Source organism: Crocodylus siamensis, chromosome 2 (genome assembly GCF_052110815.1).
Source record: "Crocodylus siamensis isolate JL-2025a chromosome 2, ASM5211081v1, whole genome shotgun sequence".
Lineage (NCBI taxonomy): Eukaryota > Metazoa > Chordata > Crocodylia > Crocodylidae > Crocodylus > Crocodylus siamensis.
This window is the reverse complement of record NC_143396.1, coordinates 176,837,861-176,862,672: the sequence shown is the minus strand read 5'-3', so window position 1 is coordinate 176,862,672 and position 24,812 is coordinate 176,837,861. Positions and strand designations below refer to the sequence as shown.

Below are 24,812 nucleotides of genomic sequence, written 5' to 3'. Positions count from 1 at the left end.
CACCCCACCTCAGAAGAGGGGTGGCAATGCTGTCATCTGGAAAGAAGATGGGGGTGCCTGTCAGGACCTCAGGTGTGGCTGCTCTGGAGACCAGGGTTTCTTCCCTTTTCCAGTCTTTCCTGTGTGCCTGCAATCAATCACACCATTCCCCAGACACTTCCCAAGGCAACTCCCCTGTGTTTGGCACCAGGAGTGGCCCTTCTCAGTTGTACTTTATTGAGCTCTCTGCTGGAGCTCCCACACAGCCACGATTCCCTGCTGCTTGCTCCAGCTCTCCCAGAAAACCTCCTCTAGCAACCCTCATCCCTGATTCCCTCCAGTGACTCCCTGCACCCGGGGATCTTAAAGAGTAGGGAGAGGAACACATTTGCACACCCATGCTCCTTCAGTAAAGGATACCAGGCAATCCTAGGTACTCATTAGCATGTATTGCATTTCATCAGCAGCAGGCTGAGTTAAAAGACAAGGAGAGATATCATCTCTTACACCCTTTCCCTCTAATGCGAGCACACATACTCCAAGTTCTGTTCTTTCTGAAAATGTTTATGTCAGATGCTTATCAGAAAGCAAGACTACATGAGACCATGCATGGCTTATCTGGCTCTGAATCATCTCAACAGAAGACTCGCACAGAATGTAAATATTCAGTGCTGCTCTGCACTGCATGGTATGCCACACCTGCTCAAACAGGCCTGAAGGAGACAGGTGGTGAGCACACATATTGGATTGTGAGGGGTGTTTGCCACGACAGATCATTCATCAAGGGCTCCTTGGAAGGCCAGATAAGCAGCCTTGTCTGAGGAAGCCTTGCAGACAGGCACCCTTGAAGCTGAAATCTTTTAGCATCCTAACCCTCCTGAAGCACATGCAACCTCAGTTATTGAACACCATCTTTTGAAGCTTTTCTGTCCTATATGCCAGCCAGCATATCTCTATGCATATCAAACCTCATTGAGAGAGACTGATTTGCTGCCACTCAAGCAATCTGGAGAGTTGGGCTCTACCAGAGTCCTGTTTGCATAGGACTAAATCAAAACAGGACTCAGGGCCAGTTGTGCCATATACACAAAAAGAAATGAAAGAGTCCCCGTTTGGTTTGCTGCCAAAATTGTTTCATTTGGTGAATTTCAGGCTACAGCCTCTTCTCCCCTATTTCCTCCAAACCACTTCTGAAAGCCATCGCTTTACAAAGCATCTCTGCTAGAGTTGGTCAGAAGATGGGAATATTTCCCCAGCAGCAGTATAAAAACAAAAACAATCTGTATCTTTTCCTGTTGGAAAAAGAGAAATATTTGCAGACGAAAAACTGATTTTTTCTGTAAAAAATTAGAGATTTGGGGGAGGGAGGGGAACTGTGGCAGGACGCCCTTAGGGGTGCCATGACCTCCCCTGGCGCCCCCTACCGACTGTGCCAGATCAGGTTTTATGTACCCTTGACATCTCGCCCGCCCCATCTTTGATATTAATATGTTGAAGGGAGGCTGCCTTTTTACCCTTCCTTGGCACGAGGCTCTGATGTCTTTCAGCTAATGCTCTGCCTAGTTATCCTGGTGCACCCTAACCTATGGGGCCTGTTTCCACGCCCTCGCAGCCCGCACCAGGGCCTTGCTCTGAGCCCTTGCCCTCTCCTGGGGCTCCTCACCATGTCCTCGCCCTCTCGGGGGCTTCTCTCCTCATGCGCCCTCCCTGGGCCTCACCACAATGCGCTCCCGCCCACACCGGGGCCTCACCACAATGCACTCCCGCCCACACCGGGGCCTCGACACCGTCGCCCCCAACCGGGGCCTGTGCCTCACGCTCCCCACGCTCTCGCCCCCAACCGGGGCCTGCTCGCGCTTCTCACGCTCCCCGCCCGCACTGGGGTCTTCTCACAACAGGGCTCAGGCAGTCTCAGCCTTACCTGGCCCCAGACCCCTTTCCTGGGTCTTACGCTCACTGGGCTTCTCCGAATTGGGGCTCAGGCGGCCTCAGCCTTACCTGCCCCCAGACCTCTTCCTTGGGTCCCACGCCCACTGGACTCATCCCGATAATCCTCCACACTGGGGTTGGGGTCAGAACACCCCAAAACGCAGCTCCCTCTGCAGCACCAGGAACCCCCCCTTACTGGGGAGCTCCCATGAGGCCTCCTCCACCCCTACAGCCTCGCCCAGTCCTCTGGTGTCTCACTTTGGGGTTTCTCGCTGCCCCCTACCAAAGCTGCACCCTCTGCCGGCGCCAGGACCCACCCCCACGCTACTGCGGGGTCCCTGTGAGGCCTCCTCCACCCCTTATAGCCTCACCCAGTCCTCCGGTCTTATATCACAACAACCAACCAAAGCAGAAAACGCAAAGCCCCTTGGCTATAACGTAAATTCCCAGCCAACTTGGCTAACCTTCCTTCATATCCCTGTCAGGGTCCTCTCCACCCCATATCATCATGCCAATCACCAGGCTTCCCTGCTCTACATGCTCAGCAGCTACAACAAGCTCCACCTTCTTCAGCAGCAGGCCCTGCCCCCTTCTGGTCAGCTGACCCAATCAGTTGCCTTAGCAACCCGCACCTGTGCTGCCCTGGTGACTGGCAGCTGAGCCCCTATTCCTGTTATCAGTAGCAGGCACCTTAGTGCCCTGCTGCAGGAACAAAGAGATGCCTCTAGTGAAAACTTAATATTCTGTCTAGAAAAGAATGTTTTGATGGGCTCTAACTCCAGTTGTGATGATTACATGAGAGCCTGTATATATACTGAATCACACTAGCTGGTACTCTCAGGATACAGGCCTCTCAAGGCTTTGCTGTTGATCTGAATTTGTCTAGGATACAGAAAGCTGGTTCATATAAAACTCTTACCACCTAGTCATGACCCCATCCCCTCCCTTAGAGTTTCCCATCTCAAAACGGGAACTCTTGCCATCACATGCAGCCAGCACTGAATCAGGGTGAGCGCCTCAGGCCCTGCACTTTAGGGGGCCCCATGGAGCTGGGCAGAGTGGCACAGTGACTCTGCACTGCTGCCGGCTTCACATCTGGCCCCTTGGCACCCTGTTCCCCCTTGAGCTGTTACCTACTAGCATGTCTGGCTGCTCGACACCCACCCCCACGTCGCCACCAAATCTGCTGTCGGCTTCCTCATGTCCAGGGCCCCATACAGGCTGATTTACCCTGGCAAAGGTAAATCATACAGGCTGATTTACCCCACACCTTGATTGGGTCATCTCTGCCAGCAATAAAAGACCATTTGGATGTTTGGTAGCATCTCTGAGAGCATTCCTAATTCATAGAATCATAGAAAATGAGGGCTGGAAGGGACCTCAGGAAGTCATCTAGTCCAACCCCCTGCTCAAAGCAGGACCATCCCAAACTAGATCATCTCAGCCAAGGCTTTGTCTATCCGGGTCTTCAAAACCTCCAAGGATGGAGCTCCCACCACCTCTCTGGGTGACCTGTTCCAGTGTTTTACTACCCCCCCCGAGTGAGAAAATACTTCCCAATATGTAACCTTAACTTCCCTTGCTGCAACTTGAGATGGTTGGCTCCCTATTGTCATCTGTCACCACTGAAAACTGTCTAGTTCCATCCTCTTTCAAACCCCTCTTCGGGTAGTTGAAGGCTGCTGTTGTCTCCTCTCAGTCTCCTCTTCTCCAGACTAATAAGCCCAGTTTGCTCAGCCTGTCCTCATAAGTCATATCCCCCAGACCCTCACCACTTTTGTCACCCTCTGCTGGACCCTCTCCAATCTGTCCACATCCTTTCTGTAGTGGGGGGTCCAAAACTGAACACAGCACTCCAGATGTGGCCTCACCAGTACTGAATAGAGAGGAATAATCACTTCCCTTGGCATTCTGGGCTGCATTGGTAAATCTGCTGCCAGTAGGCTGTTAGCCTTCTTTGCAACAAGGGCACACTGCTGGCTCATATTCATCTTACTGTGCCCTGTAACCACCAGGTCCTTTTCTGCAGAGCTGCTGCCCAGCCAGTTACGCACTTTTAACCTTCCAATTTTTCACTTCCTACCACTGCCAGATGAACTGAACTGTCAGTGAGGAATGTAAGAAAGGATTCCAAAAAATGGATGTAAAATTAAACAGATACACTGAAGCAGCTTTTTTAAAAAAGGCATGCAGGACAAGCCAGCCCCCCAGTGGTAACAGCTGGAGCTGGAATTGGCCCTGTCACCATCCACTTCCGTGTGAGCTGGAGTTGGTGAGGCTTGTAGGTTGCCAAGGGCAATCCAGAGAAGGAACATATCCATGGAAGGAGTGGTGGTGGTGGGGAGGGGAGGGGATGCATAGTTTTTCCTCCTCAGGAAGGCCACGTTACCTTTTTCTGCCGGTTGAGGATTTTCTCCAGTTCCTGCTCCTTGCTGCGCAGCTCTTTCTGCAGCAGGCTGCTCCTTTCATGCCTCAGTGACTCCTGTGTGGGGGTAAAGGGCCACAGCTCTTCATTCTGTACAGTGGCCAGGGGCTAATATTTCCAAACATCAGGGCATGAAAGAGATGATAATACCAGCCTCTGCCCTAAACTTTTTCCAGCCTAAGGCATATTTATAACAAGTTTCTGCAGCACACCTGTTAAAGCATTCCCCACCCTCATACCTATTGTAGCTCATTGCCATGGCTGAATTCCGCGGTGCGCCTGTTCATTTCTGTGCCGCAGCACACTGGTTGGGAAACACTGTGCTAAATGACACTCAACCCCTGGCTTCAGAGTTGGGAAGGGTTTAGGCCTTTCCACTTGGAAAGAAGGATTTACCTGACAGAGCAGTCTCTCCCTTTCTACTTTGATCTGCTGCTCCATTTCTTCATAAAGGCACCTGACTTCTCTGTCATGATCTGTCTCTTTCCTACAAAGGGGTAGTGAAGAGAGAGAGAGAGAGAGAGAATGTAAAAGTGGAAGAGGAAGAAATAGAAAGGACAAGGAATGGGAAAACTTTACTGAATAAGAAAGGTGTGTGTGTTGGGGGAGACAGGGGTATTGAAATGAATTCAGGATTCACAATAAGAGCTGCCCAGGTTCCCAGAGCCCCAGGCTCATAGACAGCTAAAGGGATTCTAATACTACTAGAAGTCTTTATGGGTGCATTTTAACTTGCCCCCAATTTTATTTTTAGAGCAAACCTATCCCTAGGAGCTAGCAAGCTGCTATTCATTAATATAACATGATTCTGAAGAGAATGGGATAGGATAGACAAGCCACCATTATACCTAGCACAGAAGTCCCTGTTTGCTCATCCAACCTAGCTAGGTTTTCCTGGTATTTCAGGAAAAATGGCAAGCTAGGTTGTATAGAATGAGCCTCAGTTGGTTCCCTGGAGGCCACAGATGAGTGCCCACACAAGTCTTCTTACCTTTTCAGTGCCTGCTCCATCGATTCCTTCTCCCGATTCACCTCCTTGATGTACGAGGAAACACGGAACAGGAAATCCTCAAAATTGGCCAAGAGCTCTGGTCGTTCCTTCCGGAGCCGAGCCCAGAGTTCCCGAACCTCGCTCTGACTGAAGCAAACATCCAAGAGGGAAGGGAGACAACAGGGGCATTTCCAAGTTATCACAGGATTATACTTTCTTTTCCTCTCTCACATGTGCAAAAGGAGAGGGGGTATGCTCCCCCTCAACGTCCCAGGCAGCATTGGAGGAGGCTGTGATACTGAGATCAGGACGCAGACAGGAACCCAACGTGTCTAAGACACGAGAACTATTTGGATTGGTAGATGGCGTGAAAGAACTCCCTCCCAGCCTCCTCACCTGTTCCCCTCTTGCTCTCATGTGCCTATCAATCCAGTTACTAGCCAGCCAGCTCACTGCCGCTGCCCACATGACAGGCCTCAGGTAAGAGGATGCGAGTGTAACCTCTGTATCGTTTTGAGCTCTGATCTCACAACCTAAAGCCAGGGACTTAAGCCCATGTCACTCCATTAGGTAATTGTGATGTTTTTCAAATTGATCAGCTGACATCAAATGACACCTGACCCTGACTGGGTCCAGCTGGTGAGGTCAGGAGGGTATATTTAAGAGGGTCCCTGCAGGAAGAAGAGAGGCGGACATTTAAAATACACACACAGAAACATGGACCTCTGCAGCTCTCCCTCATTTGCTGGATGCGGAAGTGAGTAACTTACCAGAAACTTAACTAGGAACTTAGTTTAATGTACTCTAGTTCTGTATCAGAAGGCTACCAAGCTACTTCTGTTTGCTCAGGGTTATTCTTTTGGGACTTCTCTGACTTGTACCCCTCCCCATGCCTACCCTCTCTACCCAATAAAGCTATCCGTTATAGCCAGCCTTGTTGTACATGCTTGAGAGGGACTGGGCAAGCCTTCTTGCTCCCTTTACTCAGCTGACTAAGAGAGGCCACTTTTTATGCTTCAGGCTATGAGAAGCACCCTGATATAAGCAACCCTTAGGTCTACAGGGTCTATGTATCCTGAGCAGCACAGGGCACAGACAAAGACCTGAGTCCAGATGGTGGCAGCAATACCCTAGGCTTGCAGGTGTGCTCCAAGAAGAGGGTTGGCCATAATTTGGTACCCCTGGGGAGGCATCCAAAGTTTGGTTTTTGGCAGGGCGCAGTGAGGCAGGTGGCTCAGCACAGGAGTGCTCCCTACTGGCCCACCACAGATGGTATCAGTGAATTAAGAGAGGTACTTATCCATGTTAGTTTGAAGTCAGAGTAGATATGCATCTTTATAGGCTAACTAAATAATGAGCAAGAGAGTGAGAGAGCAAGCTCTTATACTCTGCTTTCTGCATATACGTTCACAGCATCTGCTGCAATAAACTTGGGTTCACAAAAGCTTGTATACTTTCTCTCTTCATGTTATTTTGTTAGTCTATAAAAGGTGTGTATCTACCCTGCTTTCTACCAGCGAATTAAGTCATCATCTGAAAAAATTCACCCTAGCAAACAAACTGTGTGTTGCTAACACCAAACCCTCAAATCTGGAGTGGGACCCCCAAGATCATGGTTTTGGCTTAAAACCTGGGAGACTTAAATAGTAATAAATTAGGTGCAACCCAGCAAAAACAGCAGTAATTCAAATATCTTCAGGCACTTTACAAATTTCAGCTTTCCACCACTCTTGCAAGGTAGAGCAGTTTGGCCTACATTATATTATAGAGGGGTGAACTGATGTACCAAAAGCCCCACATCAAGCTCATGATGAAGCTACGAATAGTAGCTGGGAGTTTTGCCTTCTACTCCAACACTCCAAGCTCTAAACTATCTTAACTTTTTTCATTAAAAGGAAATTAAACTCCCTTCTCAAGAAAGGTTTAACCATTCATTTAACAATCACACATCCAGAAGCCACCCTTTCAGTTATTTCCTTAGTGTGTGAAGGAAAGAACCCAAGATGTCTTTGAACCACTGTATAAACAGTAATAAACCTGTCCCCCTCTCTCTCAAACCTGCTTCTCTTCCCAAAACCAAATGCAGGGTTTAAATACTATTCATACATAGCCTTTTGGGATAAGTGCCATATTTTCATTCTGCATTTGAACAGCACTTGGGGCAGTGGGAAGTAGTTCAAATGGGAAATCTTAGGTGCTACCACCATACAAGTTATAAACTAAGGTAAAAAAAAGACAGGTTAATTCTTAGCACTCTCAGTTTAAAATGTTAATACTTAAGATGATGGAATTAAAAGGAGGGAAATTCAAAAGCATCTACAAGGTATATGAGCACAGAGCTCATTGAGTATCCAACAGGACATGCACTTTTAATCTTATTAAGCATTTATAAGAGTATCTCCCCTTCTGTACTTACAAAGTACAAAACCCATTTGAGCCACAGAAACAATGATAGTGGAGCTGGTTAACATTTTTCCATCGAGTTTTTATACAAGAAGAAGAAAAATGGAGATTATTCAAATAATATTTTTTTAGGAAAAATTAATGTGTCATTTTCACAAGATATTTCACAATCCTTTTGTGAACTGAAACATTACCTTTTTTTCCAATTACCAAAAAATGCAGATCTTAGTTTAAAAATAAAATCCTCATTACCATTTAATGAAAAATGAGTTAATTCTGATCCTTATGACACAAAAACATGACAGGTATAGGTGAGAGCAGAAGTTACACAAGGTTGAATTAATACCATTTTATAAAAAGCAAGATGGCCAAAATTAAAACTGTAACCTTATTTCATAATGTTTCTGTTGAACTCAGAGAATGGAAGACTCCATCTAGTGGTTAGGGCAATGCAAAAATATTCCCATTAATTGTGCCAGCTCCTTTGCTCAATGTGTCTTAGCAGAGAGACCTGGGAGCAGCAATGGCTGGGATGGGAACGTTCTTGTGGCAGGAGTCACTATGGGGTGCTGTTGTAATCAGGCACCTAGCCCTTTTTCTTTGTATGCGAGTGTTGTTAGTCCGAAAAGAAATGTTTGCAGTGGTGGTGGTGGTTCTTTTATGCCAGGTTCTGAAAAGAAGTGAAGAAACAGCAGGAAAGTCTACTTCCTGACTATAAGCACGTCTTGAAGTAGATTTGTTGCCTGGGTACAGGGCACTGGCACTGGCCTGAAACTACTCATGGAACTGATTTCCCTGCATGCTATTGGACTGCCACCGTTCAAGTATAATTTGGTTGGAAGTCAAACATTAGTTCAGAGTATAATAGACTCAGTGTCAAAATTCTCTTACAGTGGAAAAAAAAAAAGCACCTTGGAATTCTCCCCGACCAGCATATAGGTGATGGCAGGGTAAGAAAGAAGCACAGGTGTCAGGAGAAGAATAATATAATAAATTCTATTTAGAGTACATCATAGGAAACCAGGCCTGGAAGGGACCTCATAAGGTCAGAGTGTCCAGCCTCCTGCTCAAGGCATGATTATCCCCAACTAGTCTGTCTGTCCCAGCCAAGTGTCTGCAAAACCCAGATGAGCTCAGTCTACAACCCAGGGGCTGGATCTGATCCATGGAGCCATGTCATCTGGGCCACATGGGTCTGAAAATGAGCCAGTGGGGAAGCAGTGGCAGCAATCTGCTGCAGCTCTTGGAGTTCTGGACCCATAGGGAGCCCCACATGCCAGACAACACTGGTGTGCAGGGCCACTCTGTAGACAGATCCAGCATGCAGGGATGGATTGGGATATGTAGCTGCTCTACAGCTGAATCTAGCACACAAACCCTTGACTGGATCAAGCTTGGAGACTGACTATGAACCATTCACTTCCACCTGAAAGCCAGAGAGCTTGAGCACTGCTGGTCTAACCTGTTCTTGAAAATTTCCCAGGATAGAGATCCCACAAATTCTCTAGGTAGCCTGTTCCAGTGCTTAAATACCCTCATAATCAAAGTTCTTCTTAATTTCCAACCTACAGTTCCTCTTCTGAAACTTGAGGCCATTGCTTCTAATCCGGTCCCCTTCAGCCCACTTCCAAGTCATTAAGTGGTTCTTAAGCAGGCATATAATTCTAGCCCTGACACATAAGCTTTCAGTTAAGGATTAAAAGGAATAAAAAAAAAAAGAATATAAAAGGTATAGGTTTTATCCAGTGCAGCATTTTATGCCATTTAATCTCTTTTTGAAATATTATTTCTTTAAAAGACTCTTCTCAAAATCAGAAAAATAGGTTGTCCACAGAGACAGCCTTTACGAGGAGTCTTTCTAACGTCTTTGGACAATCGTGGAAGATCACGTCACCTTAGCATAATGGAGAAGTTACAGTTCTTTACGCAGGGTAGTTAGCTCTGTCGGGTTTAATTTAAAAGGTATTTCACAGTAAATTTTGTTGTGAGATCCAGTGACCATTTCAAGATGCATCCTCTCCTGAGCCAACAGGGATAGGAAAAGCAGTGGTAAGAAGTTGAGCACGACAGCTTCCGACTGAGACACAGCAGTTTTCTAAGTGTCACAGTTCATGAGGTATCAGTTCATAGAAGTAACAGGTGGCTGCATGTGTGACTACTAAATCCTGCTCCTGTACAACAGGATCCTAGAATCCCAATGCAACCCTCCCCTGTTCATATTCAAGGGACAATCATGGAATAAGTCACCAAACTAAGGAATCTGCAGCCACATAGTTCAGAGAATTTTCTGTACACAAATAAATATCTCTACATTTGAAGAGTGGCTACAAAGGTATCATTTGGATCTGAATTATCTAGCATCCCTGGTGCACAGAACTAAATCCCAGTAAGGTCCGTTTATCTCCTCGTCCTTTAAGAGGAAAATCAGTCCCAGGAAATGCAGCATGCACAGATCATTTTGAGAAAAACCTTGAAACATAAGCTCTCCTGAATAAACAATGATACTTCTTTCTACAAGGCAAGAGCTTACCACAGTGTTCTCACTGTAAATCCCCATTGGCTGGTCACTATCTCTTAAGCACTTTGACAACAGCTGTATGTCAAAATGGATAAATAAAAATCTATAGCTTAGGAAACTCCCTGGGAAAAGTATTCTATTAAGAACAGATGATGACGTGGGGCCCCTGCAAGACACGCTAAGAAATTTGGTAGTCGTACCAGACGACAAAGCAAACCTATTTAACAACTTCTTTGCCTCTATTTTCCTGAGCAGGGACTAAAACAGCCCCCCCACCAGGACCCCCTCAGGCCCCAGGGGAGGCGCACCTAGGCCATGGGTCAGTGAGGATCTAGTCAGGGAACTCCTGGAGGGACTGGACATATTTAACTCAGCTGGTCTGGAAGATCTCCACCCCGGACTGCTGAGGGAATTAGCTGAGGTCATTGCAGGACTCCTGGCATGGCTTTACGAGCGCTCATGGTGCTCTGGTGTGGTGCTAGAGGACTGGAAGAGGGCCAATGTGGTTCCCATCTTCAAAAAGGGGAGGAAGGAGGACCCAGGAAACTATGGGCCAGTTAGTCTTACCTTGATCCTGGGTAAGATTTTTGAGAAAATTATCCTGGCACATGTCCACAAGGGAGGAGATTATGCTTAGGGGCAACCAACACGGGTTCATTAGCGGCAGGTCCTGTCAGACCAACCTGGTGGCCTTCTACGACCAGGTCACCAAATCCTTAGATGCAGGGGTAGCAGTGGACGTAGTCTTCCTGGACTTTTGGAGGGCCTTCGACACTGTCTCTCACCCCGTTCTCATTAAGAAACTGGGGGACTGTGGTGTTCACACCTATACAGTCAAATGGGTTGCCAACTGGCTGGAGGGCCGCACCCAGAGAGTGGTGGTGGATGGGTCATTTTCGACCTGGAGGGATGTGTGCAGCAGGGTCCCGCAGGGCTCGGTCCTCGGGCCAACACTGTTCAACATCTTCATCAGTGACTTGGACAAGGGGGTACAAAGCACCCTGTTCAAATTTGCTGATGACACTAAGATGTGGGGGGATGTGGGCATGCTAGAAGGGAGGAATAGGCTACAATCGGACCTAGACCGGTTACAGGGGTGGGTGGATGATAACAGGATGGGTTTCAGCACTGACAAGTGCAAGGTGCTGCACCTGGGGAGGACCAACCAGCACCATACCTGCAGGCTGGGGAACTCCCTTCTCGTCAGTGCAGAGGCAGAAAAGGATCTCGGAGTCATCATTGATGCCAAGATGAACATGGGCCGGCAGTGTGGAGAGGCAGTCAGGAAGGCCAACCGTACCTTGTCATGCATCCACAGATGCATCTCGAGCAGGTCCAAAGAGGTGATCCTCCCCCTCTATGCGGCACTGGTCAGGCCGCAGCTGGAGTACTAAGTCCAGTTCTGGGTGCCGCACTTCAGGAGGGATGTGGACAGCATGGAGAGGGTCCAGAGGAGGGCCACTCGCATGATCAGGATGCAGCAGGGCAGACCCTGTGAGGAGAGGCTACGGGACCTGAACCTGTTCAGCCTCCACAAGTGAAGGCTGAGGGGGAATCTAGTGGCCTGTTACAAACTAGTCGGGGGGATCAGCCGGCATTGGGGGAGTCCCTGTTCCCCCGAGCACTACCAGGAGCAACCAGGAATAGCGGTCACAAGCCAGCAGAGGGTAGATTCAGGCTAGATATCAGGAGGCGCTACTTCACAGTCAGGGCGGCTAGGATCTGGAACCAGCTTCCAAGAGAAGTGGTGCTGGCTCCTACCCTGGGGGTCTTTAAGAGGAGGTTAGATGAACACCTCCCGGGGGTGGTTTGCCCCCAGTACTCTTTCCTGCCATGGCAGGAGGTCGGACTTGATGTTCTGCTCAGGTCCCTTCCAACCCTGCAACTATAAAACCAGTCAGCTAAACTACTGTGACTGCAACCTGAAGAAGAGTGTATTACATTAAAAAGCTTGTCTTACTATCTCAATAATCATGCAGTTGGTCCAATAAAAAAAATATCACCCACTTTCTGCATCACATTTCCATAGTAGCTCATGAATTTGGCACAAAAGACTGGATGAGGAAATGCCTGTGCAACACTTCTAAAGCCACACCCCTGAAAATAACCAGCAGTACTTGACCAATTTCTTTGTGTTTCTGCTGACATGATATATTCCTATCATAAGAATACAACCATACACAAGGCAAAAATCAGGGACGGTTCTCTCACTTACTCCTCCAAAACCTGGGTTGCTCCAAGTTGCTCCAAAATTGAACAAAATCGTTTCTCTTCTTCATCCTCTGTCTGATCCAGGTCATCTGACCAGCCTGACTCAAAGGTCTCCTCATGTCTTGAGTGATCTGTACTCCCAGATCCTTGGAACAGATCGATCCCTATTAACTTCCCTGTTGGACGGAGGGATGGGGGAAAGAAGGCATAAAAAAAAAAAAAAAAATCAGCTTTCCCAGTTCTGCTTGGGTGGCAACCTGAACCAGCTGTTACTTGAGAACAAATCTAATGCTGCCTGTGTACTGTTAAATGTGCTTGCTGATGGAAAGCAACAGTCCTTGTACAGTACCATTAAAAGGAAGCAGGAAACTGGCTTCTAATCTGTAACACTGGGCTCTTGTACTGTTCATATCACCAAACAACGTTGTTATCCAACAAGATGGTGGATACCAGCAGCAGGCACAGTATCTTGGGATTTTCAGAGGATGCTCATTCACATTACCAGTCCATTTCTGTATAACTAGAAGGGAGGGCCACGCCTGTATGTGGCTGAGGCAGTGGATGGGAATTGTGGGTTCAGTTCCCAACTCTGCCACAAACTCTTGTGAACCTACAAAAGCAATCAACATATGTTTCCAGGCCCCATAGGCAAAATTAGGTCATAATTTTTTCTCTTTCCAACCCATTATCTACATGTACAGAGAAACTGGAGAGGACCCAGAGGCAAAGATGATAAAAGGGGTTGAAAAGCAAGAAGGAAAGGCTGAAGAAACTAAGTATGCTTAGTTTAGGGAAAAGGCAACAAAAGAAGGGACATGACAGTTTTCAAATCTTGCAAAGACTACCATAAAATGCTTCTCCATCTTTGTTGCCACGAAGGGCAGGGCATGTAGCAATAGGCTTAAACAGCAAAGCAGATTTAGATCCAATCTTGAGAAAAACTTCCTGACTCTAATCTCAGTTTGGCAATGGAACAAGTTGTCCAGAAGAGCTGTGGTATCTCCTTCATTGGAGGTTTTCAAGCAGAGGCTGGGTGGGTCCTTGTCTGTGATGGCTTAGAAATAGTGCATCCTGCCTCTTGGGTAACGGGTTAGACTGAAAGGTCCATGAGGTCCCTTCCAGCCACATGATTCTATTTTGATGGTAGGTGCTGCAAGACAAGGACTGTGTCTTATATGAGCCACTACAATGCCTTCCAAAGAAAGTCTCTGAACAGAGTTGCTCCATCCCTGCAAAAATGGCTTTAAGCCTGAGCTATGACCTAAGGGGTGTGGTTTTATGCTAGGCAGGTAGCAGCTATTGCAAGCTAGGAGGAAGAGGGAGAGAGAGGGGATAGATTTCTTTTTGAGGGAATAAACCAACTGATTTTCTCCATCACAAAAGACAAAGGCTTCAAGTGAGAAGGTATCTTTATGAACATCTAGTGATTCTAACTTTCTGCAGAACCCAGAGGCAATAGAATTCTGCTGTGTAACCTCAGCAGCAAGCCAATAACTTCTACGACTGCTGGAGCATCTCTTAAACAGGTGCCTGGCCTTCACTTCAAGATGACAAGTATGAGGAGGGCACATCATCCTTCCAACGCACGGAGCAAGGAACCAGGAACTTTCAAGGTCTAATCCCAGCCCTGCAACTGGCTGCTGACAGTAGGGAAGTCACTTAAGCCATCAATGCCTCAAGTCAATACCAGGGCTGGAATCTCAAAGCCACCAGTCCTAGTTCTAAACTGCATGTTCAGGCCAGGGGCCTCTGCTACATCTTTAGAGAGACAGCATTGTGGGCTACTATTTGCATGAGGCCTTATTAACAGGACACCGAGTTTTGTTTATTGTGAATGAGGTCCCATCATTTCCTTATCCCATATCCTCTTTGAACAGCCTTGATCAGCGGTTTCCAGGCATGTTCATAGAGATTAAGAGTACATCTGTCTCCATTTTTTGGACTGATGAAAGCTCATAAATACAGAGCTGGCTGTCATTCTTGGACACAGGAAATGTTTAAAACAGGCTAGTCACACTACAGTGCACACTCATGGTAGCGAGAGCTTGCATTCCTGTAATTTGAGTGCCTGCTGTGAACCTACAGGCTCAGCCCCAGCCTGTGGGTTCAAGCCCAATATGAAATATGACTTGGCTGACTCATAAGCAGGGTTCCTGATTTTCTCTGATAAAAAAAAATTCCAAAATTTTCTGATTTAAAAACCCCTCAAAATCCACATTTTTCCATGATTATACTTATATGCATATACACACACTATATATATATTAGTAGCGTTTTGTTTTAATTATGGAGAATGTGGTATTTGGGGTTTGTTTGTTTTTTAAAAAATCAGAAAATTTTGGATTTTTTTTTTTAAATCAGAGAAAACCAGGATCCCTGCTCATAAACCAGGTATAATGTGGGAGAGCAGAGCACCTGGCACAGCTCATCCCCCAGCATTTGCTGGGCCTCAGCTACATGGCTCTGAGTACTATTACTAATGACAGTCATTACTTCAAAGAGCTAAAATCTTAAGCACTAATAAAGGAAACAATGGAACATCCAAGTGATACCTTTATCTTGCATACCTTTAAGCATGTGTATTTCTGTGGATTTTAATAAGGCCAGGCCCAGTTCAGCAAGGACTGCCAGAACCTCCAATACAAGAGGCTCTTCTGAAGGTCCAAAGTTGCTCTAATCTCTCTTAAAGTCCTTAGAAAGGGAATTCCTCTGACAGACACAGAGAGCCTGACAGACTACTGGGTAACTCATTTTACACAGGTCCAAAACTATTGGTATCAACAGGCACCCTCCCCACCTCCATATAAGCCTGGAGTAAGAGAGCCCTAACTCAGTACAGTTGTCTTTGCACAAAAGGTGGGTTTAAATGAAGTGAGATCAAGAGAAAAGCAGACACAAGAACTAAAGGCCTTGTCTAACCCACGGATTTACCCCAGTTACAGTGCAGCATGATTGGGAAGCTCATAGAGAGGCCAGTACTTGAGATTTGTCTGTAATCTGGAGAAAAGAAGTCTGAGGGGGGATTTAATAGCAGCCTTCAAATACCCCCAAGGGTGGTTCCAAAGAGGATGGAGCTGGACTGTTTTCAGTGGTGGCAGAAGAGAGAACAAGGATCAATGGTCTCAAGTTGCAGAAAGGGAAGTTTAGGTTGGATATTAGGAAAACATCTCAGTAAGAGGGTGGTGAAACACTGGGATGGGTTTCGTAGAGAAGGGGTGGAATCTCCAACCTTGGAGATTAAAGACCTGGCTAGACAAAGCCTTGGCTAGGATGATATAGTTGGGCCTGGTCCCGTTTTGAGCAGGGGGTTGAACTAGACGACTCCTGAGGTCCCTTTCAAACCTCATTTTCTATGATTTGCACATGGGGGCTCACACTTAGGTTCAAGTGTAGGTGAGCTCCACTGGTAAGGAAAGCCACTGTGCTTGCCTGCACCAGAACTATGATTCATGGAGCTGGCCCAGGACTTCCCACACATGGCAATTGCTCTGGGGATTTGCCCCTGTTACAAGGGGGCAATAAAGGTCTTGCCTTTTCCCTTCAAAAAGTCAGTACTGCACATGGGAGCACCATGACAGCCACTTGAAGTGATGGTGGCATCTAAGAGCCTCCTGTCCCAGGACCTCATGAACAAAACACAGAACAGGCATTCCCGAGGTACTAGATGTCCCACCTGCAACAAAGAGCCCAACATAGCTTTAATGGGCAGGCTTCATGTTCTTGGGAAGGGAAATATGGAGGAGTACAGCTGGCCTCTGGCATGTCCTTGCTCTTACAGAGCATTTGTCCTTGCCCAGAGCTCAGGGAGCTGGCACCATCCCACGTGGGCCATTTGTGCTCAGGGTCAGGGAATGAACAAAGCAGTGCTCTAAAAGACTAGCTGCATGAGTAGGAACCACTAACTGGACAAACGACCTGCTCCCATCCACTGAGTACCCAACACAGGCATTCACTGAGCCAATACCTTGGGTTCTGAACAATGAAGCCAGCTGTGCTGCTTTCCAAAGCCCCTCTGAGAAAAAACTTCAGAGCTTCTCTCCTACTCATGAAGGAGGGGAGGGACTCCACTTGGGGTAACCACCTAGAAACACCAAAAAACCCAGGGGGCCCAATTCTAGTTTCCACTTTCTGGGGGGGAAAAAATCAAAGTCCCTTTAGAAGCTCTTAGATCGATGGCTGTTTGTTTGTGCAGAGGGTAAATATATTAAATCTGGACCAATGTTATTTTTTTTTCAGAAATGACTTTGAGGCACCTGAAATCAAACTCTCCGATTCAAGCAATGCGAGCTCATGGGTACCAAGATGCCTTTTAAAAAAGCATCAAAGCTGACTGGAGATGTATTTACAGAGGCTTTATGAACAGCTAAGAGAAAGAAGTGCCCAGTTTAGAGGTAGGTCATTGTTTTTCTTTATTGGTTGCAGCTTGTTCTGCCAGGGCTGCGATGGGATCCTCTTTACAGCACCAGCATTCTCCTAGCAGCTAATAAAGGTATACAGTAGCTAGTAGGAAAACAAGCCTGCAACCATAGTTCTGTGTTATCAAGTGAGCTACACTTCCATCAGCATATTTGGACAGCTGAAATGCCGAATCACATCAATCAACTGGATGGAGCCCATTTCTAAGATGGACTTTTATTCCCTCATAAAACAAGGGTCCTGCTGCATCTGGCTGACCTCAAATTTCCTGCTGTTGGAAAGATGGAAGGGAAATCCATGTATGGCACATCACCAGATACACACTCCTTCCGTCTCTGATAAGCAAAGTTCAGAGATATGGATGTTAGGTACAGGGAAGTACTGAAGGAACTGATAAAAAAAAAATGTTCTACAGGACGTGAATAACAAGAATGCTTGGGAGGGATGGGAACCATTTAAGAACTGTGTTACGCATACCACTGAGAACAATATTAAATTAAGATGGAGGAGAGAGGTGAAGGATTCGTCTAAGCAGGAGGTAACAGTGTAACAGCACCAACAAACTGTCTTTCACCTCTCCATATACAGTACCAATTTGCATTTGCACAGATGTGCATTACCCGTGTCTATGCACTGCTCTTACCTAATCCCATGCTGAATTCAACAGGTGTCAGATACCCATTATTGTTTTGCTCTAGGCTTTCAAAAACTGCTTCCAGCTGTTCATGGGTCAAAGGGAGTTCATTCTGGAGCCGCTGTGGAGACAGAAGGGACAAACCAAAGACCCAGATCCATCTAATCCAAATCTTTTCCCATAACTCCTAATGACCTCAGTTGTGTTGGGTCAGGCCCAGAGTGATCATCCCAGTTTAAGGTGATGTTACAACAAACTGTCTGGACAGTATGGCAAAAAAACCTATTTTAGGTGCTGCCTCTGGGTGACAGTGTTACGGGTGCCTGAGAGCGGCAAGTTTGATGAACAGGCAGGAGTGTACAGAGGGCATTCTCTTTTTTCCAGGTTATTTTGTTCTGAGGAGGACTCCTTCAGGATCAGCTGTTCTTCTGCCTCCTCCCCACCATAAAACCTGTCTCCTCAATTCCCCCCCACCCCAAAGTCAGTCTCCCTGCTTATCCTTCCTGACTGAGGAAGTTTGGACTTGGCTTCCAAGAGCATCAGCAACTCTTTGTGGACACTTGTACATGCTTCTTGGGATAGAACGATATGGTACTATGGGGCCAGTCCCCTTCCCCTGTTACTCCCACCAGTGAGGAAACATGGCCTAGTGTGATGACACCTAAAAAAATTTGGGTTGGTTTCCCAGCTCTGCCACAGACCTCCTGTATCAGTATAAACAAGGCACTGTATCTCAGTGCCTTGGTTCTCCATCCATAAGACAGGAACAATGATAAAAATATAAAATAATACAAAGGGTGAAAGAAAAAAAAGCAACACTTCCAGGCAGGGACATTCCCATACACTGCAAAGCACAAAGGAGCCTCAACTGAGATCAGGGCTCCAAGGACCTACATACAGCAACTGAGACCTTATCACGGCTGTTAGCTCTTAGTAATGCTTAACAAAGTCTGTTAACAAAAGCCCAGAAAATTATGCACAACCCATGACCAAACAGGTGAGTCAATTCCTGTTTACTGAGCATAATCTACACCTGTAATTAATGGTAAGCAGAAAGAGCTGGGACATAATTAGACTGTCAAATATGAACCTACAGATGCAGCCATAAGAGTTGCATCTTAAGTAATAAAGCTGGAAAAAACAAACTGCCTTCTTCCCCCCACCAAAAAACCCTCCAAAAAGTCCAATTTCCCCCCAAAAACAACCCCTCCCCAAAAATCCCAAAGGTGATTACAAAGAATCCCTTAGAAAGCAGCACCTTTTCAGAGCAAAATCACCAGTTGAGTCCTTGAGTTAGATTTTAAGGAAACCCTTACAGACCATCTACAGAAGTTGCTGGCACAGTCAAAAGGACAACAAAAAAAAATCAAGTCATATTTCTTGTTTTGGAGAAAATGCAGTGGAGTAAGGTAGAAACATATTTTCAGAAAAACTGACAAAGGCAAAGCTTAAATTCTCTCCTTTCCAAGGGGTGAGTGGCTGGCTGGAACAGTCTCTGATAGACCTGTAGGTGACAGGGAGCTATTCAGGGCAACACAGAGGGCATCCTGCAGTGTGAAATGGAGATGTACCCCTCCTACCCCAGCCCCATATCCCATCATTTTTACAGCTTCCTTTATGGGAATGGCTGTTCCTCTTACCTGCATGTCCAGCTTGGTGATGAAGCCTTTCCCCTCCTTATCACACAGCTGGAAAAGCTCCCTAGCTTTCTCCAGCATCTCCACCTGAACATCTTCTGCTTCACTCAAGGGATGGGAAGGGGAGGCATCGACAGCCATCCCATCCTCCTCTTCTTCTCCCTCCCAGTGGGCATATCCCCTCTGGCTTGCCATCTTCCCTAAACTCTCCCAGCTGGGGCTGGGACAGGTTGAATAGCTGGAATGGAAGAAACAGAAACAACTAAATTAAAAACAAAAAACCCAAAACTGTGTGCTCCTCCATTTCCACACATACATTTAAAATAAGGAGAGTCATACTCCATTCTGCACCTCCTCCTCCAAGTGGGAAGCATGATAGCCATAGATGTCACTGGGGGCAAACAGAAGAGGAAGAGAAGCAGCCTTAGTGACACGTGCGCCTTGTATGTACCGCACAGCCTTCTGTAAGGCAGTCTCCCTAAGCCTATGGCGCCCTTTACTCTTTTTAGGCTTCAACTGTGAAGGCCCCATCAAGGACATGCTCCATTTTTCTCTCTTTCTGCCCAGTCCTACAGTGCTTTGCACTGGAGAGAGTTAATTGCGGATGAAAAGATGTAGCAATATGCAGTCACCATAGGATTGAGGAATGGCCAGGAAGGGGTAAAGCCTTTATGGCTAGGGACAGGCATTCAAAAAGCCTGAGCCTGAATTGATCCAATCTTTGCAGGTTAGTCTAACCTGGCTAGGCTGAACAAGTTTGTAACAATACATACATACATACATCCCCTGTGGACTGAAAAAAATGCAGGCACATGCCTGCAGTGGCTCAGGCAAGAAGCAGGGGGTGGGGGCCTCCTGTCTCTTCCACAGTGCTGAGCTGAGGGGGGGAAAATGGCCAGGCCCTGGCAGGACACTCTGATTAGGGAGGGGTCCTCCACTCCTGATCAGCCCAGCAGGGAATTGATAACACAGTGTTTATCACCCCTAATTCAGTGTTTATCACCCCATTAAGAAAGCAGAGGGACATTACCAGCTACCTGTTGATTCTGCCTTTGTCCTGTCTGAGACCATAGTCAGCATGTGGTCTGCTAGCTAATGCTGTGCATCTGTGTAAGGCAGAGGGGATGGCAGAATCCCTGCTTCTGCGGGGGAGCAGAAGCCAGGTAGATGCCTGCAGTCTGTGGTGAGCTGCAGGCAGGGAGCAGAGGGGAGGGGGAGCCCTGCTGTGGAGCAGAGAGCCCCATCCAGCAGAGAGCATGCTGGGGGTATCTGGTTTATCTTAAACGAGCAAGGGGCCTGGGACAGACATTGCATAAATCTGGTTGAATGTAGTATCAGATGTAACTGATTTAGGTCAAACCAGTTTATCTCAACCTGTTTCAGCCATTTTCAAACTTATTTATGTGCACTGAACATCTGTTCCATTACAGGTTTAAACCAGCCTCTGATCATTTAAACCAGTTTGTGTGTAACGTCTGTCCCTAGCCTATTAGAGCCAGAGTCCTCCAAGAGTCAGCTGTGTTATGAATACTGTTTAAAGTCTTTGGTTGGATCACGTGGACCTCAGTTCAGTTCCTGGGTCTGCAACAGGTTTTCTGGAGCTAGCCACCTTAGTTTTCCCTGCAAACTGTAACTCACTCCAGTGATGTTATATTTGTTTTTACTTCAAATCTTAAAAGTAATAAATACAGCCCTTAGTGTATTAGTAAAGCTTCTAGTTTATTTTTAACAAGAAAAATATGTATTGTGTTGTATGCGACAACGCACCACCCATATGCACCCCATCTTTTCAAAATTATAGATTCTGTCCCTGCCTCTCCCTCCTTACTCCTCTCACCACTCTGCAGGCTGAAAGAACTAGATAGGTAGAGCACATAGGACAGAGGGACAAATGGGAAATACTGTTAATAAAAACTTCTACTACTCAGTCACAAGACCATTCCTCCAATATCACAAGTTTTCCAACTTTTTTCTGCACTTTTGTAAAATAGGCAGAGTGGAGTGATTCACCCCACACCACCAACTTCTCAAGGTCAAAAATCAAAGTTGAAAGGCAGGGGAACAGGACGTGGCTGAGGAGATGGGGCAGGACTCTTGCTTCTTCTTATCCTGCAAGTGTGAAAACTCTTCTTAAACCCTGACAAACTCTGCCTTGGCTCCCTGCTCTGGGTTCTCAGAATTGCTCTCCCTTAGGACTCTGACCTGAACCTAGTGGAGGTCCCATTCTCAAGCACTGGCAAGGAAGAACAGCAGGTGGAGAAGCTACAAGTAGGACGCTATAAGATAATACAGTTTGTGGAGTAAAAAGTACTTTGCACACCACCTCAAGTTGTTTTCTCTTCTGTTACTTCTCTTCTATGCCCCTCATGAGAACCTTTGTCATTTCCATAGACCTCAATGAAACAATTCCAGTGTTTCACACACCAGCATTTCACATACCTCTCCAGTGCTTCACATACCACTCTCCATACCTAATATATAAAGGGGAGGGATGGATGTTGCTGCCTTCAGAGCTTTTTCTGACTCTGTGGCAGTCTCACTACTGAGGCAGCAGTGAATTATTACTTCCCACTTGTCCTTCTAGGTCCTCTGTGCTCTATTCATCTAGTTCTTCCAGCTTGCAAGGTGGGTAACTGGGGAAGGGAGGACATTCGGACCCTGGTGCTGGGCTGGCTATAGAAGGGAGTTATAATCTCTCTCAACTACACCATTTTCCAGACCTTTGTGCTTCAGGAGTTCAAAAGCTGCCAAATAAAGAAGTTTCACCTAAAATGTTGACCTCTACAGGAAGGAAATGGCCAAAACAGAGAGGAATTTCAGCCAAAAGAGAAAATTCCAGCAAGTTACAAATACTTCAAAACTATGGACTTACCAGACACACACACACACACACACCATCCTACCTTCCAATTCGCTGTTCCAGTAGAACTTCCTATAAACCTTTGTCCCTTGATACCAGTAACATAACTTAAGTCCTGCTGCACTGACCGCTTTGGATTTCTCCTTATGAACAGTTAAGCCCTGCAACCAAGAGCAGGACTTAACCATGCAGACAGGCTGAGAGCAGATTTAACAGCACTAGCCAGAGAACTTTTTTCTTTTAATCTCCAAGAAATTAAAAACCACATATAAGGGAAGTAATAGCGGCCAAGAGAATTTTTGTTTGCGCTCTTATTACACAAGAAGGACAAAGAATGTCATGTGCATAGGCAAGAGGCATTTGACACAAATCATAAAGGACAAGGAGGTTATGTGCGGCACTGTTGACTCTCCATTCTGTTGCTCTTTGGTAAGTTAAAGGGTGGTTCTGCTCTGAAAAAAAACAACGATATAAAAATTCCATGATCTTATTATTCAAGAGCATTCAGTGTTAGAGCTGCTGACTTCCATGACATCTGTAACAATATTTATTTGAAGTGCGTCATTCAGCCCAAAGAGGTTCTCATATGCTGTATAGACCTCTTGATTGGGGGAGGGGGGGATGCTCTTGGCAAAGAGCAGAGAAAAAGCTGGAACTCAAATTGTGTACACCTAACTTATTTGTGTCCACAGGTTTATTAACAAACTGTGCCTACTTAACAATTTGAATGCAGGATTAGAGAGTTTGCTGGTTACATCTGCAGGCGAGACACAGCTGGGAGGAGTTATGAACACAACAGGATTAAAATTCATATGGGATTTTAAGGAACTGGAGAACTGGGCTATGAACAACAAAGTCAAATTCATCTAGGATAAGTTTAAGGTGCTATGAACAGGGAAGGGAAAAACCCACAAACAAACAAATCCAAAACATGGGAATAAGTAGCTAGGAAGTAGCACCGTTGAAAAGAATCTGGGGGAGGTTTTGAAAGATCACCAGTCAGCCTAAGTCAGCTATGTGATATAGTCAGAAGGAAAGCAAATATAAATTTGGGTTTGCAGTAACAGAAAAACTGTATGCAAGACATGAAAGATGATCGCATTCCTCTACTTAGTGCCAGGTAGGCCCCAACAGGAATATGGTGTTTACTTCTGAGCAGTGCATTTTAAGAAAGATGTAGAAAAACTGGAGAAGATCCAGGGATGAACAAAGACAATAGATGCTGGAATGAAAACTGTATTAAGAGAGGTTGACAGAATTAGGTACATTTAGCCTGGGGAAAAAATGGAGATTAAGGAGGGAAACAAAGGTAGAGAAAAACATTGTTCTCCCTTGCTACACAAGGCAGGACATGAAGTAATGAGTTTAAAGCTTCAGAGGAGATCTCAGGAAAACTTTCTTAACTGGGAGAGCCCTAAGACAATGGAACAAGCTGCAGGAAAAGCCATAGCATCTCTTTCACTGGAGATTTTCAAGAAGAGGCTAGACAAGCATTATCTGGGATGGTTTACAAAAAAGCACATCCTGCATCTCTGCAAGGTTTGGACTAGATGTCTGCCAACCCTTTGATCCCATCATTGTACTTAAGATGATAAGCTTTTTACTATATAATTGTTTACTGCTGCCAGGCAGAGGCAGAGGGTACAGAGACTGGAGTGGATTCTGTTTTGGCTTTGTGCATGTTAATTAGTTAACCCACATCTGACTGCAGAACTTTTGTACGTGGCAATGGATGAGCCGGAAAGAACCCAGCCTGGCTTTCACCAGTCCAAGTTGAAGTTGCAGAGCTGTACTCAGAAAATGCTATCTTTGTTATGTGTATGCTTTGACTGGGGTGGAAGCAAGAAGAACAAAACAAGGAATACTGTAAAAGCCTGCTCTGAAATACATCTAGGTAACCTGTGAGGTCTTTGAGGTTATCGACAGCATACATGAGGCCTCATCTTCCTTATTAGTTGCTTAATCATTTCCCTTTCAAGAGCTGGACGAGTCCACACAGGTAATAAGTTCAAAGCACTCTTCTGTAATACACAAAAGGTTGGAGTGGGCAGATATGCTGCTCCCATTAAGAGACCTATTCATGGGCTACAATCAACTATCTCTAGGACATACTCATATCCCGACCTCTTGCATGTTATTTTAATCAAAAAGGCCCTGCTGCATTGTAGCTCTCAAATTATTAGCCCACCTAAAAGCCTTCCAATTAGAAGAACAGAGCCATGCTGCTGCTGAGAGGCTTCTGAAAGGGTTTGAATCATACTGTTTGAGGGCAAGATCATTAATTCTGTATTTTGAGAGTGAGCAAATGAGCTGTCTCACTCAGACTGTTCTGCATCTCCAGTCCAAATGCAACCCTCTTTCTGGAGGGAAGGCAGCCCGATTTCTACAGAATTAAAGACACATCCAGTGAAAACAGCAGATACACCTCAGAGCAGTCACTGAAAAGATCTTTACCCATGTCCCCTGTACAGGTAGTCTGTCTGGAGCACATCAGGGCAAAGAGTCTCAAGAGATGACTAGGTACTAGCCCAGTAGCTTACAACCTCGGGTCAGTCAAGGGAAAGAACTCCCAGCTTGCTGGTAACCCAAGAGCCACACACCAAACTGAATAAACAGAGCCTATTTCCTCATGTATAATGCTCTGGCACTACCCACAGAGACAGCAGGTCCCAGCATTGAACACTTCCACCTCAAGCATTCAGCCCACTCCAGTTAGATCTTTGTGTCCAAATCGATACATAATCAACACTACATGTTAAAAACAATTTGGAAGGACAAGAGTTACCTTAGGATACCTTTACCAGAAGAG

General features: G+C 46.1%; 1 protein-coding gene across 1 annotated transcript in view; it reads right to left on the bottom strand.

Moving 5' to 3' along the window:
- The window catches only part of CRACR2B (calcium release activated channel regulator 2B), a 70,699-nt gene that overhangs the window by 23,778 nt on the left and 22,109 nt on the right, over positions 1-24,812 (bottom strand). The window contains exons 2-7 of the mRNA XM_090032424.1: positions 19,147-19,381; positions 17,516-17,627; positions 12,461-12,632; positions 5,325-5,471; positions 4,730-4,820; positions 4,298-4,390 (exon numbers count right to left, since the gene is read on the bottom strand). Of these exons, the coding sequence (XP_089888550.1) occupies positions 4,298-4,390; positions 4,730-4,820; positions 5,325-5,471; positions 12,461-12,632; positions 17,516-17,627; positions 19,147-19,338 (807 nt within the window). The 5' untranslated portion in view covers positions 19,339-19,381. The remainder of the gene's footprint in view (positions 1-4,297; positions 4,391-4,729; positions 4,821-5,324; positions 5,472-12,460; positions 12,633-17,515; positions 17,628-19,146; positions 19,382-24,812) is intronic.